The 14,885-nt window shown below is 54.2% G+C and overlaps 1 protein-coding gene across 12 annotated transcripts in view; it reads right to left on the bottom strand.

Annotated features, from left to right (window-relative positions):
* Positions 1 to 14,885, bottom strand: part of CACNA1C (calcium voltage-gated channel subunit alpha1 C) — a 579,936-nt gene that overhangs the window by 98,290 nt on the left and 466,761 nt on the right. For all 12 annotated transcript variants that reach the window (XM_036252393.1, XM_036252392.1, XM_036252383.1 and 9 more), the window contains exons 14-18: positions 5,960 to 6,167; positions 4,897 to 5,017; positions 3,296 to 3,410; positions 1,601 to 1,721; positions 1,248 to 1,317 (exon numbers count right to left, since the gene is read on the bottom strand). In XM_036252393.1, coding sequence (XP_036108286.1) covers positions 1,248 to 1,317; positions 1,601 to 1,721; positions 3,296 to 3,410; positions 4,897 to 5,017; positions 5,960 to 6,167 — 635 coding nt within the window. The remainder of the gene's footprint in view (positions 1 to 1,247; positions 1,318 to 1,600; positions 1,722 to 3,295; positions 3,411 to 4,896; positions 5,018 to 5,959; positions 6,168 to 14,885) is intronic.

Here is a 14,885-nt window from a genome sequence, read left to right as displayed (position 1 = left end):
TCATTATACTAACAAGATGAACAGAAACTACTTAAAAGCATTTCGTTCCCAGTTCATATTCAATTTTCCCCAATCATCTAAAAAAAAAAAGTCATTTCAAAGTTTATCTGTTCACACAGGATCAGACGAAATCCTCCCATTGCTTCGGGCCAATATTTTTCTATGTCTTTGAAATTCTGTAAGGGTTGCCTCCCCGAGGGTTTTAAAACTTCAAAATGCTCAGGACCTCCCACACCTGGAAACATCCTTCCCGCTCGCTCGCCTGTCTGAGCCGCAGGAAGCCCAAACCCATTTCCCCTGCAGAGCGAGGTGGGACAAGGGAAGGACCGCAGGGGGCCTGCTTCCCCTGAACCACAGAAGGTGGCTGAGGGGGTCCTTGCAGAGAATCCAGCAGAGAACCGGGGAGGGAAAGCAAAAGGAAAACCCAGCTTTGCTTATAAATGCAGGTTGTCAGCCATCTGACGTGCTTACCACCCCAAAGACAGCCTGACCTACGCAGAGAAGGAGACACCAGTGAAATCAACGGTCCCTGATTGTATGTGGCTGACTGCACGCTTGAGGCTGCAGATAATATCTTCAGTTGCAGGTAAAAGGAAGGCAAACCCGGGGCTGGAACAGGTGTGGGGTTTCGGGAGGCAGAGCCGTGAACCCTGGAGGGAGGCCGAAGGAACTGGGACATTCAGAACCTCCCGGAGGAGACTGTCTGCCATGCACACATGACAGAAGAAGAGAGGACTGAGCTGGTACTAGCGCTTTTTATAATAAGGCGCCCGAAAGCGGTTTGCAAAGCGATGAGGGGGACATCTGTGCTGGCAGCTGTCCTTACACTCAGCACTGCCTCCGGAGCAAGGACAAGACAGATTTGGAATTTACTATTATTATTTAGCGTGCATAATGCCGCGACATATGTTAGACTAATGAATCATATAAAGTTAATAATGACTTTACAATGTAGGATATAATAAAACCTTAAATGTTTACAGAATCCATCTTCCACAGGACACAAAAGCACAGACATAATTTATTCAGTCTTATACGATTATGATGAGCAAACCGGGAGCAGCGTTCCCCCCGATGGTAATTGGTGACATTTAAGTACAGAGACTGGGGACATTTCGCAGTGCGAGGTGCTTGTGGAGGGAAACCGGAACCACGGTTCCCTAACACGTGGCTCCTTTCGCGTGGCCTTAGAATTGGGGTCGCCCCCCTCCCCCAGCCCCCACCAGGGTCAGGTGGTGGAACCGCACCTGTAGTTTCTGGGTTGGGGTAGACACTCTTATCCTCGTTTTCATTGGGCTGGAGGTCATCCATGTTGATCTAGACAGCCAAGGGAGAGAGGACGGAGAACCCAGTTAGAAGTGTCCCAAGGGTTAGAGGCTCAGAGTAGCTCTGAAGCTGCGTTCCAGGCAGTGGCTGAGCTGTGGACTCAAAAATGTATCCTTATTACTGTGCACAGCCCCTGCAGATGTCACAGAAGGCTGGGGTTCACCTACTCGGCCTGCTCTTCATGTTCCCGCTCTCCTGTGCCATCCTCACTGACTTAGCCCGCAGGCCTGTCCCTCTTCCCGTGGCTGCCTGGCTCCCGGAGGGGGCTGCTCACCTTGGTGGTGGGCGGGGACTCTCCGTCAGCTGTGATGGATTTCAGCTCGATTTTCTCCTCCTTGGTCTCCTCCACGGCTGGCTTCTCCACCACCTCCTGTTTCTTCTCTGGGCTGGCAGTCCTGGCCGGTCCGCAGGAAGAAAAATAAAGAGATGTTTACTGGAGTGATGGGGAACAGGGTTAGGGAGCTGCCCTGGCGTCTGAGGGGGGCCAGTGGGAGAGACTCTCTGTGCCGATGGAGGTCCACCTTCCCGCACCCAGCCCACGTGCAGCCCGAGCACAAACGCCACTGGGCTGGGCCCAGGACCCCAGCACCTGGCCATGCCCTGCCCTGCCCGGTACACCTTGCTCTGCCCCGTACACCTTGCCCTGCCTGGTACACCCCTGCCTGGTACACCTTGCCCTGCCCGGTACACCTTGCCCTGCCTGGTACACCCCTGCCCGGTACACCTTGCCCTGCCTGGTACACCCCTGCCCGCTACACCTTGCTCTGCCCGGTACACCTTGCCCTGCCTGGTACACCCCTGCCCAGTACACCTTGCCCTGCCCGATACACCTTGCTCTGTCCGGTACACCTTGCTCTGCCCCGTACACCTTGCCCTGCCCGGTACACCTTGCCCTGCCTGGTACACCCCCTGCACGGTACATCCCTTCTTGCCCATGCATGGTACACCACTGGCCCCGCTACACCCTCTGCCCTGACTGGTACACCCCTGCCCCAGTAAACCTTGCCCTGCCCGGTACACCTTGGCTCTGTCCAGTACAACCTTGCTCTGCCTGGTACCACCTTGCCCTGCCTGGTACACCCTGCCCGGTACCATCTTGCTCTGCCCGGTACACCTTGCCCTGCCTGGTACACCCCTGCCCAGTACACCTTGCCCTGCCCGATACACCTTGCTCTGTCCGGTACACCTTGCTCTGTCCAGTACACCTTGCTCTGCCTGGTACACCTTGCCCTGCCTGGTACACCCCTGCCCGGTACATCTTGCTCTGCCCAATACACCTTGCCCTGCCTGGTACACCCCTGCCCAGTACACCTTGCCCTGCCCGGTACACCTTGCTCTGTCCGGTACACCTTGCTCTGTCCAGTACACCTTGCTCTGCCTGGTACACCTTGCCCTGCCCGGTACACCTTGCCCTGCCTGGTACACCCCTGCCCGGTACATCTTGCTCTGCCCAGTACACCTTGCCCTGCCCGGTACACCTTGCCCTGCCTGGCACTCGGTTGGCCTTCTCCAGCCCCTGTCTAAGTCAGAGAAAGGTCCCGGATCTCATCTGGGATTGGATCCCGGAGAACCCTGCTCGGCACCCAGCAGACACGTGGCCTGTGTCAGTCCCATCTAGGCAATGACAGGAGACAATGCAGGGCCCGATTTCGCCTTCAGAACAGTGAGAAGGACTCTCTCCCACCTGGAGTGCAGTCCCCTCTGAGTGGTGGCCTCTGCTCCCCTCACCTACGATGACCCCACATCCTAGACAGGTGGGGGGATGCAACACCCTCCCAGAGGCTGTAGTTCATGATGGCACCCCCTTTACAGCAATGCCTAGGAATTAGGGGAGAGGCCCAACTTACTCTAGGAGTCCCAAACCCAGTGCCTTCTGGGAGGGGCAGAGGCCATGCCCACACCTCGTTCCCACCAGTGGGGATGGCCTACCGGAACCGGGCCCTGGGCCTGGGTCAGCTTCGAGGGTTACCTGGCCAGCTTCTTCCTCTCCTTCTCCTCTTCTTCCTCCTTCTGGGCAGACGTGAGGCTCTCGGCATCGGCCAGGTTGTCCACGGCAATGGCCAAGAACACATTCAGTAGGATATCTGTTTGTGTCCATTCTTAAAGAAAACGACCCTTGGCCTTGGGGGTTTTGGTGGGCATAGGGGGCAGGAAGGGGGCAGGACATGCAGGGGTGGAGTTCCCCACAGACAGAGCTCAACAGTGACTCACTTCGAGGGATGCTGAGCTCAGGGGTGTCCCTCTTCCGTCCCCCTGCCTCCCCATCACCTCTCTAGCTCCCTGGAGTTTCTAAGGGGCTGAGAGCAGGCTGGTTTCCAGGCCAGAGGAGGGAGGAGGCAGTGAGCCCTGCCCTGCTCTTTAATTGCTGGGTTTCATTATTGGTTTCCCCACAGAGAGGACTGGCTGTAATTGACATTATAAACAGCATTGTCTCTAAGAGAACGCAGAATGCTCTTAAGAGCTGTTCATTGCAACTGGGCCCTGAGGAGGCGGCCTGGTCTCTCTGCCAACTCCTTGTGTGAGCCGCCCCTACGGAGACCTTGGCGGGTTGAGGGCAGCTGGCCAAAGCTTGGGAAGTCCTCACCGAGGTGACCGTTTGCCCTTTCCTTCCCCCTCCACCCCAGCCTCGCCCAGGAACACTGGGTCAGAGGAGCGCAGACGCAAAGGAGGGCTTGCTGGATGGGGTCTTAGCGCTTGTTAAGTCTGAGCTCCACCCCCAGGCACCCAACAGTCATCCCACGACACACACAGGGAACCACAGTGGGGGTTGAGGGCTTGTCCAAGACGCTGCTGGTGCCTGCCCTTGGGCCTGACCCCACTGACCCTCACCACGACCCACTGAGTCGCAGGTGCTACCACCTGTCACCCCAGTGCACGGTTCGCAGCAGCCGGCCGGCCTGTCTGCGGGCCGCTGCCTTCTGCACTGTGTTGAAGCTGCAAGTGAAACCCGAGTCTCCTCCGCACCCGCCTCTGCACACACCCCACAGGTTCCCGGCCAGGAGAGAGGAGTGCCTACCCTGGGGACCCTAAAACACGCCCGTGGTCTGCCAGGCCTGCCTGCCGAGGCCTGCCCAGCTCCTCCTGCCACAAAGCCGCGGAGAGTGGCTTCAGAGGGGGGACACTGAGCAGAGAGCAGGGGGTCATTTCAAGAATGAGGTTCAGTCAACTACACCTGCCACCTCCATTAGACCAGGGCAGCCAGAGTGCCCAACCCAGGTGGGCTCACATCAGGGTCTCTGGGAGAGGTGCTGTTCACCTCGACTGTGACGAGCAACGCCTCCCGGAGCCGGGCGACGCTGCAGCCAGGACAGGACAGGAAGATGGACTTACGTCCCATCTGTGCCAAAGGTCCTGGCTTCCTTCCACCGAGACCCACCTCAACTAAGGTGGTCTGGGCTGGGAACTGTTTTCTCCCCAGAACATGCCTTTCCCCACTAGTCTGGGGGCCCTGTGGAGGGGCAACCACAGCTTTCCGCCCGAGTCAGGGCCTGTGGGCACACCCCCTGGGCATCGTGCTGTAAGCTGAGGGAGGGCGGGTGGTAGGGCTGGGGAGGCAGGAACAAAGGATACAGTTTCCACAGATGAAGAGGATGATGAAGTAAATACAGACTAACATCCCTGGAAAAGAGGGGCCGCCATAAGCCATGATCCCATCATACATCACCGAATTCCAGTCCTCCCCGGTCAGGATCTGAATGACACATTCCCACCAATAAGGGACACAGCGTTAGACCAACAGCAAACCCCAAACTCCCCTGCCCTGCCCCACTCTGCTAACAAGAACGCCCCGAAATCTCTTTCCACCTCTGGCCTCCTCCTGGCCCCCAACTCTCCTCCCGGGGACTCTGAGCTATTGCCCTGGTGAGCTGACCCTGTCCTTGGACGAAGGGCATGACCCCTGGCATGCTGTTATCTGAGGAGTGACTGAAAGGGCTTCCCGGTCAAAACATCTGCTGCTCCTGACAATCAGTGCACGAGATGGCCACCACCAGCCACTCCTTGGGTCAAGGCAGCAAGGGCCCCTTTACAAATGCGAATGAGTTCGCTGGGAAATAGCACAGTCTCCAGTTCTCTCCAAACACTAGTCATCTGGGTCCCAGCTTGAAGACTTCGGCAATATCCACATTGTTATTCACCTTTATCTGTAAATCGATCTACTTTTAAACTTCAACAACTGCTACTTTAGCTTTGCCCTAAGTCAAAATATCTATGAAATCACAGATTTAGTGGGCGAGTTGTATTTTCCTAGGGGCCAGCACGGTGGATGGAAAAGACAGAGCCGTCCTCTCCCCTCCCACAACAGAGCCGTCTGCTTGCATTTGTTTATATGTTGGGCTTCCATGTTGAATTTATTTGCACAAAGGGCCCCGTGTCTAAGAAGGAGTTTTTAAACTTCTCAGATCTGTTTTAGCGGCCCACCCGGCAGTGGGCTCCGTGGGGGACTGCCGGTAGGGGACTAGAGAAGGGACCCACGGTTCTTGTGGGCATGGACCCTCCATGGCTCATCTAGCTGGCTTTGGCTGCCCGGTGCAAGGGCGAGCTTCCCCCACCTTGCCAAGGCCCCTTCTTCCTGCTGCCCCCTCACCCCACCACCCAGTCACCCTCCCGGTCATCTTCCCCGCAGAGTCCATACCTGGAACACGGTGAGGAGGGACTGGGGGAAGTTATCAAACGTGCTCCTCCGGGTCTGCATCTCATCAAAGTTGAACTTTCCTCCAAAGAGCTGCATCCCCAGGAGGGAGAAGATGATGATGAAGAGGAAGAGGAGCAGCAGCAGGGAGGCGATGGAGCGCACGGAGTTCAGCAAGGATGCCACCAGGTTGCTTAAGGAGTTCCAGTACCTGAGGACCAAAGGAGGGGTCGGCGTCTTCTCCCAGGCTTCCCGAGCTCCCTGCCTCAGCCACACCCGCCAGAGAGGGTGATGCGGCTCGGCCCCCTCCTCCTCCCCCTTTCCTGGGGCAGTGCTGTGGTTTGCGGTGGGCTGGTAGGCTCCCAGTTGGGACGGGCAGCGAGTTGGTTCAAGGTCCCGGATCAGTGATGCGTAGTGGAGAAGGGACAGGGCTGAGCCGTCAGCGCCCGGGTTCTGACCTAGCCTGTCGCTAGCTGTGTGTGCCCTTGGACAAGTCACTTAACTTCCTGCCTCCCCACCAGAAAACATAGAGACCAGAGTAGCCCATGCTGCCTTAACTTATTGGGAGGATCCCATGGGATAACAAAAAAGAAAAAGCCCCCAGTCTAGTGTGTGGCACTCAGTTGATAAAGGTTAGGTAGTGTTGTTACCACTACTCGGTTTTAGATGGAAGGAGCCCCCCCCCCCCCGCCCAAATGCTGCCCTCAGCCTGCCCAGGCCACAGCTGTCTAGCAGAGGTGGGGGTAGGTCACCCGTGGGTAAGAGAGGGTGTGTTGATTAGCAAAGTTTCCCAAATTTACCCTGTCCAAAGAATTGGTTTTTTAAAAAGCCTTTCTTCTGAGATCCTGATTCAATGGCTGTAATTTGAGGCCCAGACACCCGTATTTTTCCCCCATCACCATTTATCCTCCTATACCCTGTTTCGCAACCCCCCACCCCACAATCACCACACTGTTGTCCTTGTTCATGAGTTCTTTCTCTCTCTCTCTCTTTTTTTTTTTTGCTTAATTCCTCCAACCCCACCACCACCCGAGTTGTCCGCCTGCCCTCTATCTGTGAGTCTGTCTCTATTTCGCTTGTTAGTTCAGTTTGTTCGTGAAATCCCACATATGAGTGAAATTATATGGTACTTGTCTTTCTCTGACTGACTTATTTCACTTAGCATAAAGCTCTCCAGGTTCATCCATGCTGTCGCAGAGGATAAAATTTCCTTCCTTTTTATAGCCAAGTCTATTTCATGATATAAATGTACCACAGCTTTTTTATCCACTCATCTACTGATGGGCACTTGGGCTGCTTCCAAATCTTGGCTGTTGTAAATAGTGCTGCAATGAACATGGGGGTGCATACATTTTTTCTAATTAGGTAGTCTATTCAATAAATGGCGTTGGGAAAATTGGACAGGTACAAGCAAAAGAAAAGAAACTAGGTCACCTCTTACTTCACACACAGGAATAAACTCAAAATGGATAAAAGACTTAAATGTTAGACTCAAAATCATAAAACTCCTAAAAGAAAACATCGGCAGTAAAATCTCAGACATTTCTTATAGAAATATTTGTTCTGATATATCTCCTCAGGCAAGGGAAACAAAAGAAAAAAAAAATAAACGAATGGGACTACATCAAACGAAAAAGTTTTTGCACATGCCCTGGCCGTTCTGGCTCGGTGGTTGGAGCACTGGCCCGAAGACCAAAATGTTTCAGGTTCGATTCCAGTCAAGGGCATGTACCTCAGTTACGGTTCAGTTCCCGACTCTGGTTGGGGTCATGCGGGAGGCAACCAGTCGATGTATCTCTCTCACATGGATGTTTCTCTCTCTCTCTCTCTCCTCTCATTCTGTCAGAAGATAAATGGAAAAATGTCCTCAGATGAGGACATGTTATGCACAGCAAAGGAAACCATCAACAAAATGAAAAAAGAACCCACTGAATGGGAGAACACATTCACCGATACATCTGATAAGGGATTAATATCCAAAATTTATAAAGAACTTACATAACTCAACACTGAGAAAACAAAACAAAAAACAATCCAATTAAAAACGGCCAAAGGACCTGAATAGACACTTCTCCAAATAGGACATTCAGATGGCCAACAGACATGTGAAAAGATGCTCAATGTCACTAGTCATTAGAGAAATGCAAATTAAAACCATAATGAGGTATCACCTCACACCTGTCTGAATGGCCACCATCAACAAATCATCAAACAACAAGTGCTGGCGAGGGTGTGGAGAAAAGGGGACTCATGTGCGTTGCTGGTGGGAATGCAGACTGGTGCAGCCACTGTGGAAAGCAGTATGGAGTTACCTCAAAAAAATTAAAAATGGAATTGCTTTATGAACCATTGATTACACTTCTGGGAATTTATCTGAAGAGACTAGACACCTGTGTTTTTAACAAGCATCCCAGAGGATTCTAACAAGCAGGCAAGTTTGGGAAAACCTGTTTCACCCCCAGGGACAGATGGGCTGTGGGCGGGCCTCCTGATAGTCACCAACCTTCTCTCCCCTGTAAATAAACGCTGAGGTCCTTCATTATAGCTTGAGGAACGTCCCTTTCTCTGGGAAAGGGGGTGGGAGGCCTACTCATGGCTGCCGGGCGAGGCTCGGGTACCCGTGAGAGGGTCAGTTCGGGAGAACGAAATGCCCTGGAGCAGAAGGGGTGCAGCCGTGGCCGGCAGCAGGTGTGAGAGCAGAGAAATGTGGTTTGTGCACAGCTCCACGCCAGCACTCTGTGCTCCAGGCCACGATCGGATGTCCTCCATTCAGACCCTCCCAGCTCGGTGCCGCAGGCACAGTGAAGTGCTTCTGCCGCCGAAGAGAGTGACACGCGAACCACCCCCGTGACAGCCTCGCAGCTGCAGCCCGGCACCTCTCTGAAGAACCGTCCCACAGTAAGTGACAGAGCAGACGGGCCACCAGTTTGGATGTCACCACGAACGCCTTTAATGCTCCTTTCTCCTTTCCAGCTGAGCCGGCCCTACACCCTCTGTTTGCAGAACAGCCATACACACTTAGCGGTACCGGTTCTTCAAATGCTCTTGCGGGTTTTTCGTTGTGACAGTCTTGTCTCACCAGAACTGGCTCTGAGTTCTCGCGGGCAGAGACCAGAGGTTTTTTCCCTCCCATTCTCTCCATCCCAGTTCCCAAATAAATTCCGTGTAACCCCGTACATGTGACAGACTGCCTGGGGCCCCAGGAGGCTAGAGGGTGTAGCAATTGTCCTGTTAAAGCAAGAACTGAGAGACGCTCTCTGGGGCTAGAACGCCCTTTCCGTTGACAGCTAAGGCAATGTTCCCAAACACGCCGGAGACAAAGACTGCACAGAACGGCTCTCGTGCTTTCTAAGTACTGACTCCCCGGCCCCAGCGGAACCATGAAATCACAGTCTGTGGTGTTGGGCGCCCTGGTTCTCATGCAACCAACCACCTGTCGGTCAACTGGTGTTTACAGACTAGTAACTTGAGAGCGTATTTGTACTTTCCGGCTGTACCAGAAGGGGGCGTGTCGACAGGTAGATTGAGGTGGGAAAGACAAGGGGACAGGGGTGTGTGGTGGGACAGGGTGGTGGTGTGGGACCTCACACCACATCCATTGCTGTCTGCATCTCCCCCACGCCATTCCTTTCACCACAGCTCCCCTAAATTCACGGGCCGCGCTTCCGAGATTCCTACCGGTCCAGACCACACGTGGAACAATTATGTTGCGAGAAGGGGCTGGTGGTTGCCAGAGGCAGGGGTGGTGGTGGGCGTGCGGAGTGGGTAAAGGGGGTCAAAGGTTCACATTTCCAGTTAAAAAATAAAATGGTTATGGGTGTGCCATCTACAGCATGGTGCCTGTAGTTAGTGCTGTATTGCACCTTTGAAAGTTGCTAAGAGAGTTAAGTCTTTAAAATCCTCCATCATAAAAGCTATTTTTGGTAACTGTGGTGATGGATGTTCACCAGACTTACTATGGTGACCATCTGACAATACAGCAGCCCCCCCCCCATCCACAGGGGATACAGTCCAAGACCCCGGCGGATGCCCGAAATCACAGATAGCACGGAACCCCCTATGTGCTGACTTCCCTGTGCGTAAGGACAGTTACGGCTTCTCTTTGGCATAACCGAATTCCAGCACCACTGCTCTGTGCTCTGGGTCCATTGCTAAGTAAAATCGGGGTTACGTGACCGCGAACCCTGCAGTGGCATGACAGCCGATCTGACAACTGGGGCAGCTACCAGGTGATGAACGGCGGGCAGCGTGGACGGCGCTGGGCCAGGATGGGTCCCTTCCCGAGGGGGACAGAGGTGCTGCACCCATTTCATCCCTCTCCTGAGAACACTGTGCACTTGAAAACGTATGGATTGTTTATTTCTGGAATTTTCCATTCAATATTTTCAGACTGTGGTTGACCTCAGGCAACTGAAACGAAGAAACCACGGGTAAGGGGACTACTGCGTATACAAATATCAAATCATTCTGTTGTATACCTGAAACTAATACAATGTCTTATGTCAATTACATCTCAATTTAAAACCAAAGAAACTGTCAGGTGTCAACTTGCCCCATAGAACACAGGAGGCTATGGCTCGGAGACCCTCGCGTTGGATTTCCAGAGGAGCACTGTGAACATGAGTCTCCCTCTGGGAAGAACGCTCATCCTAACCCAGGCACCGGCCTGAGGGCCGGGGAGCCCTTGCTGGAGAGACAGCGGCAGCCAGGGGCACCGCCACCTCCCACCCTCCTCAAGAGAAACACCCGGCTGCACGGACGCTGCTCCGTGAACCAGGCACCGGGCGGGACACAGCTGAGACAAATGGAGAGCGTGGCTGTTTGCGCTGTTTGCCTTCAAACCCCATTCCACCCGGGCAGGGCGGGGTCCTCCCGTGGCTGGCCTGCCACCTGTACTTTTGTTCCTTCGAGCATCACAAGGGCACTCTGTTGAGCGGAGGCTGTCCGCCCCCTGTGGGCCCGTGGTGGGAGAGGGTGCTCTCTAAAGACGGAGGCGCAGCCATGCTCGGGTGGTGCGGGGACAAAGAACACACAGGGCGGGGTCTGGGGCCAGGCAGGCCCGAGCTGGAGCAGGGTAGGAGTGGGGCCTCACTGCCATTAATGTCACTGAGCTCTGCAGGGCCGGCGGCAGCCTGTGGGCAGAGTGACATGAAATGCCACTTGGACAGCAGGGCAGGCAGGCAGCCCTGCAGGTCCTCAAACACTCGCCTGCGTCACGTCCAGTCCGTCTGATTCTAGGTGGCCTGAGGGTCTGACGCTGCCTCCGGTCTCCGAGAAACATTAGTTGGCGGTAAACTAGAGAGGGTAATGGCATCCTCGCAATCAACCGAGGCTTTTATCCTAATTGATTAAAAGTGAAACACACACACTCACTCATCAAAAAGCAAGAGCTCTGGAAAAATTCGAGCCGCTGCAGCCATGTACGTAATGGCTTGGGCCTCGTAGGGCAACGGAGGAGGATTAAGCAGCCCTTCTTCAGAACAACACACACCCGTGTCCACATCCAGAAGTCGGGACTCAGCCCCGGAAGCACAAACCACCCCATATCCTCAAACACTCCACCTGCACAGTCAGCCTTGGGATCGACTGTTCCTTTGAGCCCTCTGGGGGCTCTGAATCATTCCCTCCGAAGTGTCTTCGCCCACCCGTCCCCCGCCGGACCCAGCCCACTGCTTTCTCCTTGAAGTAGGGCGCCGCAGGGCTTTGACCTGACCGTTCCTTCACGCCTAAGTTCTCCCACTGGCTGACCCCAGCTTCGCTTTTGTTACCCTCCCCTCTGCCTCCCTGGGTCGAGGTTGCCACCGTCTTCTCTGTCCAGGGGTACTCGTATCTCCGTCATTCTCCTGCTCCGAGTCCGCCCTGAGCCTCGCTTGAACCTGGAGCGCTCATCTTGTGACCCTTTCGTTCAGACAGCTCAGGACTGGGACCTTCCCATGCTAGGTGCAGAGCACCGAGCTTGCTAGAAAGGAGAGACCTTCTCAGTAACCCCACCAGTAGCTTTGGGCACTTTGCAAATGCTCCACCCTACTTACCCTCTGTTCCAGACAGGGTCATAACTAAATTTATACCTGTCCCGACTGTTCTTGTCCTGAGAGGTCAAACACACGGAACAGCTCTCTTCGTGTTGGTGGCCGTGATCTACTGTCGGTAGAGCATTTATAAAACAAACTCCGTGCAGTGACTGGCTGGTCGGGGCCTCTGTACACCACCCCCAGGAGCCGGAGGGGAGGGAGGCCGGGAGGAAGGACATGGCCATGGGAGACAACCCGGGGAAGCAGACATGCCCACCAGTGACAAGCTCAGCCTTGCCCTCCCCTCTGCCTGCACCGTCCACAGGGATCTGGGTGGGTGTCTAACTAAGACCAATGCTCCAGGAAAGTTGAGCTTTGGTCCCATAGACACAACAGAGCCTGGAGGTGTGATAGGAGGCTGATGGGACACATCCTGGGTCAGGAGGAGCCAAAACTGAGAATTCTAGACTATTGTGGTCAGAGTCTGGGACAGCCTGGGGCCCGGGACCAAATCTACCAGTGTAGTTCTGGCCGACACCTAGCTGTGCCCTCCATCAGGGGGAGGCATACTTTGTGAGTTTCACTGTAGAGCCAAACCCTGGCTTGGATACCAAATTCAAAGGTCTTCCTTCCCTGTTTGCCCTAGAGGCCTTGGTCGTGCTGAGAACAGAACCTACATGGGGCCTGTGACCTGGTCAAGCAGGTGAGGGAGTCTGGCCCCAGGAGGGTGCTTCAGGTGCTCAGTGCCCCTAATCAGCCCCCGTACCAGGTGTGTCAAGGTTAGGGAGGGAGTACGTTCATGTCATCCTCACCCGGCCTTCTCAGTCCCCAGCGGATGACCCATCACCACCCCGGGGAACCACCACCCTTCCTAGAGACAGCCGTGTGCAGCCCCTGAGTCAGAACTGCCTTCTCCATAGACCCTGGCCTGGAACTGGGCAGGTGCCTGACTTGCCTCTTGAGTAACAGCCCTCTGTGAGATCTGAGCCTGGGGCCCTGGAGAGCGGGCTAGAAGGCTGGGGGGGGGCGGGGGGGGAGCTGATGCTCTCAGCCAGGAGCCCCTGGGCAGGGCTGCAGAAGGGGGTCAGGATTCACAGGACGTCCGTGCTGAGTCAGCCCATCTCAGGTTTCAGGGCCGGGGGGGGGGTGGGGGGAGCTAAGAGAAAGAACGGGAGCTCCGGTTTAAGGGGGAAGCAGCAGGGCTGGAGGGTGCCCTTAAAAACCAGGGTATAGTACAAAAGAAGATACGATTAGTAAACCGGAATCTCCTCCAGATGGAATCTAACTGAATCTCTTCTTCCTCCCCCATGTCAGACGGGGCTGACAAGGAGTAGACAAGGTAGGTGTCAAAACTCAGCAGCGCTTAGAGCTTTGTCAAAGAAGCAGAAAGCACGAACCCATCGGGTGGCGGGAATGCCCACCGTCGTGGGTCATTTGCCCAAAGATGACAAAGATGTTGGCCACGTGCGTGCCTCTGTTCTCAGTGAGGTCGGAATCTTGTCTTCCCTATTCTGGAGCTTCTCACTAATACAAATACTCGGCAATCAGCTGACTTCCAGTCCAGTGCAGGCATTCGAGTCTTTCTTTTTAAGAGACCCACAGACGGGTGATACTCCCATGCACAGGACGCTTCCTCAGGCCGTCTCAGATTTTCACAAAACACACAGAATGTAAGCCCGCTCATCATCCCTTTTCTCCATGCACCATATTCTTGGCCTCCTATTGCAGACTCCCTTTAGGCCGCACGGGCGAGCCGTATGTCCCCTCTGTTCTTGCAATTCACAAAAGCATTTGGGAAGGCAAGGGACCCCGAGGAAGGGCGTCACCAGAACAATATTGAATTTATTGTGTGTGTGTGTTTTTTGCAACCACACACTTTGAAACCACACATTTCAATATTTTGGCTCTCAACTGCTCTGGACATATTGATGTGTTCTGCTAGCTCGGTTGAGAGCCCCTGGTCTGGATGAGTCCCGCCACCTCTCAGACCAAAGGCCCTGGGTGCAGGGAGGACAGCTCGGAATTACGGGATGGAACCCACAAATCCATGTGTACACCAAGCATCAGAGCACTCTAAATTAATAGCTTGCCTTGAATCTACACTACTACCCTTCAAATATACACAGGTGTGTAGGAATTAATAAAATACACATTTTTTAAAAAATTCCTGAATTCATACTAGCTCTTTATCATGTGTTTTCTCAGCCAAGAACTATCAAAAGTACAATCTTCACATGCTTCGCAGTGGGGATAACAGAGATGAAAGAATCAAGGTTTCACCCTGGCCAGTGTGGCTCGGCTGGTTGGAGCATCATCCCATGCACCAAAAGGCTGCAGGTTTGATTCCCGGTCAGGGCACATACCTGGGTTGCCTGGGTTGTGGGTTTAATCCCCAGTCAGGGCACATATGGGAAGCAATAGATATGTGCTTCTCTCTCACATTAGTGTCTCTCTCTCTCTCCCCCTTTCTCTCTCTAAAATCAATATAAAGCATGAAAAAAAATCAAGGTTCCAATTACATACAAAAGTTCATCTTTTCAGGCAAAACAGTGGACAAAGGCCGGCAGCAGAAAGTTAGACCGAGGTCACTGCACCAGCAGCATGGAACTCCCCAGTTGCTAGTCGGAAAACATAGATGTGGGTCCTCAATGAGGCCTCCGAGTGAGTTCAACTGAGTGTGAGAGTCACAATCACCGGTTCAGATGGCACCGGAAAGGGTGGTGGTGAGACATCGCAAAGTGTCCTCTGAGGGCTTCACTGAGAAATACACTGGTTTGATGGCAGGACCACGCCCACATGGCCCACCTCTAGGGACCCGTGCCCGCCCCGTCCACAGCGTAGGCACCGCTGGTCTCCGGCGTGTGCTCCAGCCAGGGTTCAGAAGGAGCATGGGATTCCCCGCATAGTCCGTCTTCTTG

This window comes from Molossus molossus, unplaced genomic scaffold, assembly GCF_014108415.1.
Source record: "Molossus molossus isolate mMolMol1 unplaced genomic scaffold, mMolMol1.p scaffold_m16_p_10, whole genome shotgun sequence".
NCBI lineage: Eukaryota > Metazoa > Chordata > Mammalia > Chiroptera > Molossidae > Molossus > Molossus molossus.
The sequence above is the reverse complement of the archived record's forward strand: the minus strand, read 5'-3'. Positions and strand labels throughout refer to the sequence as shown.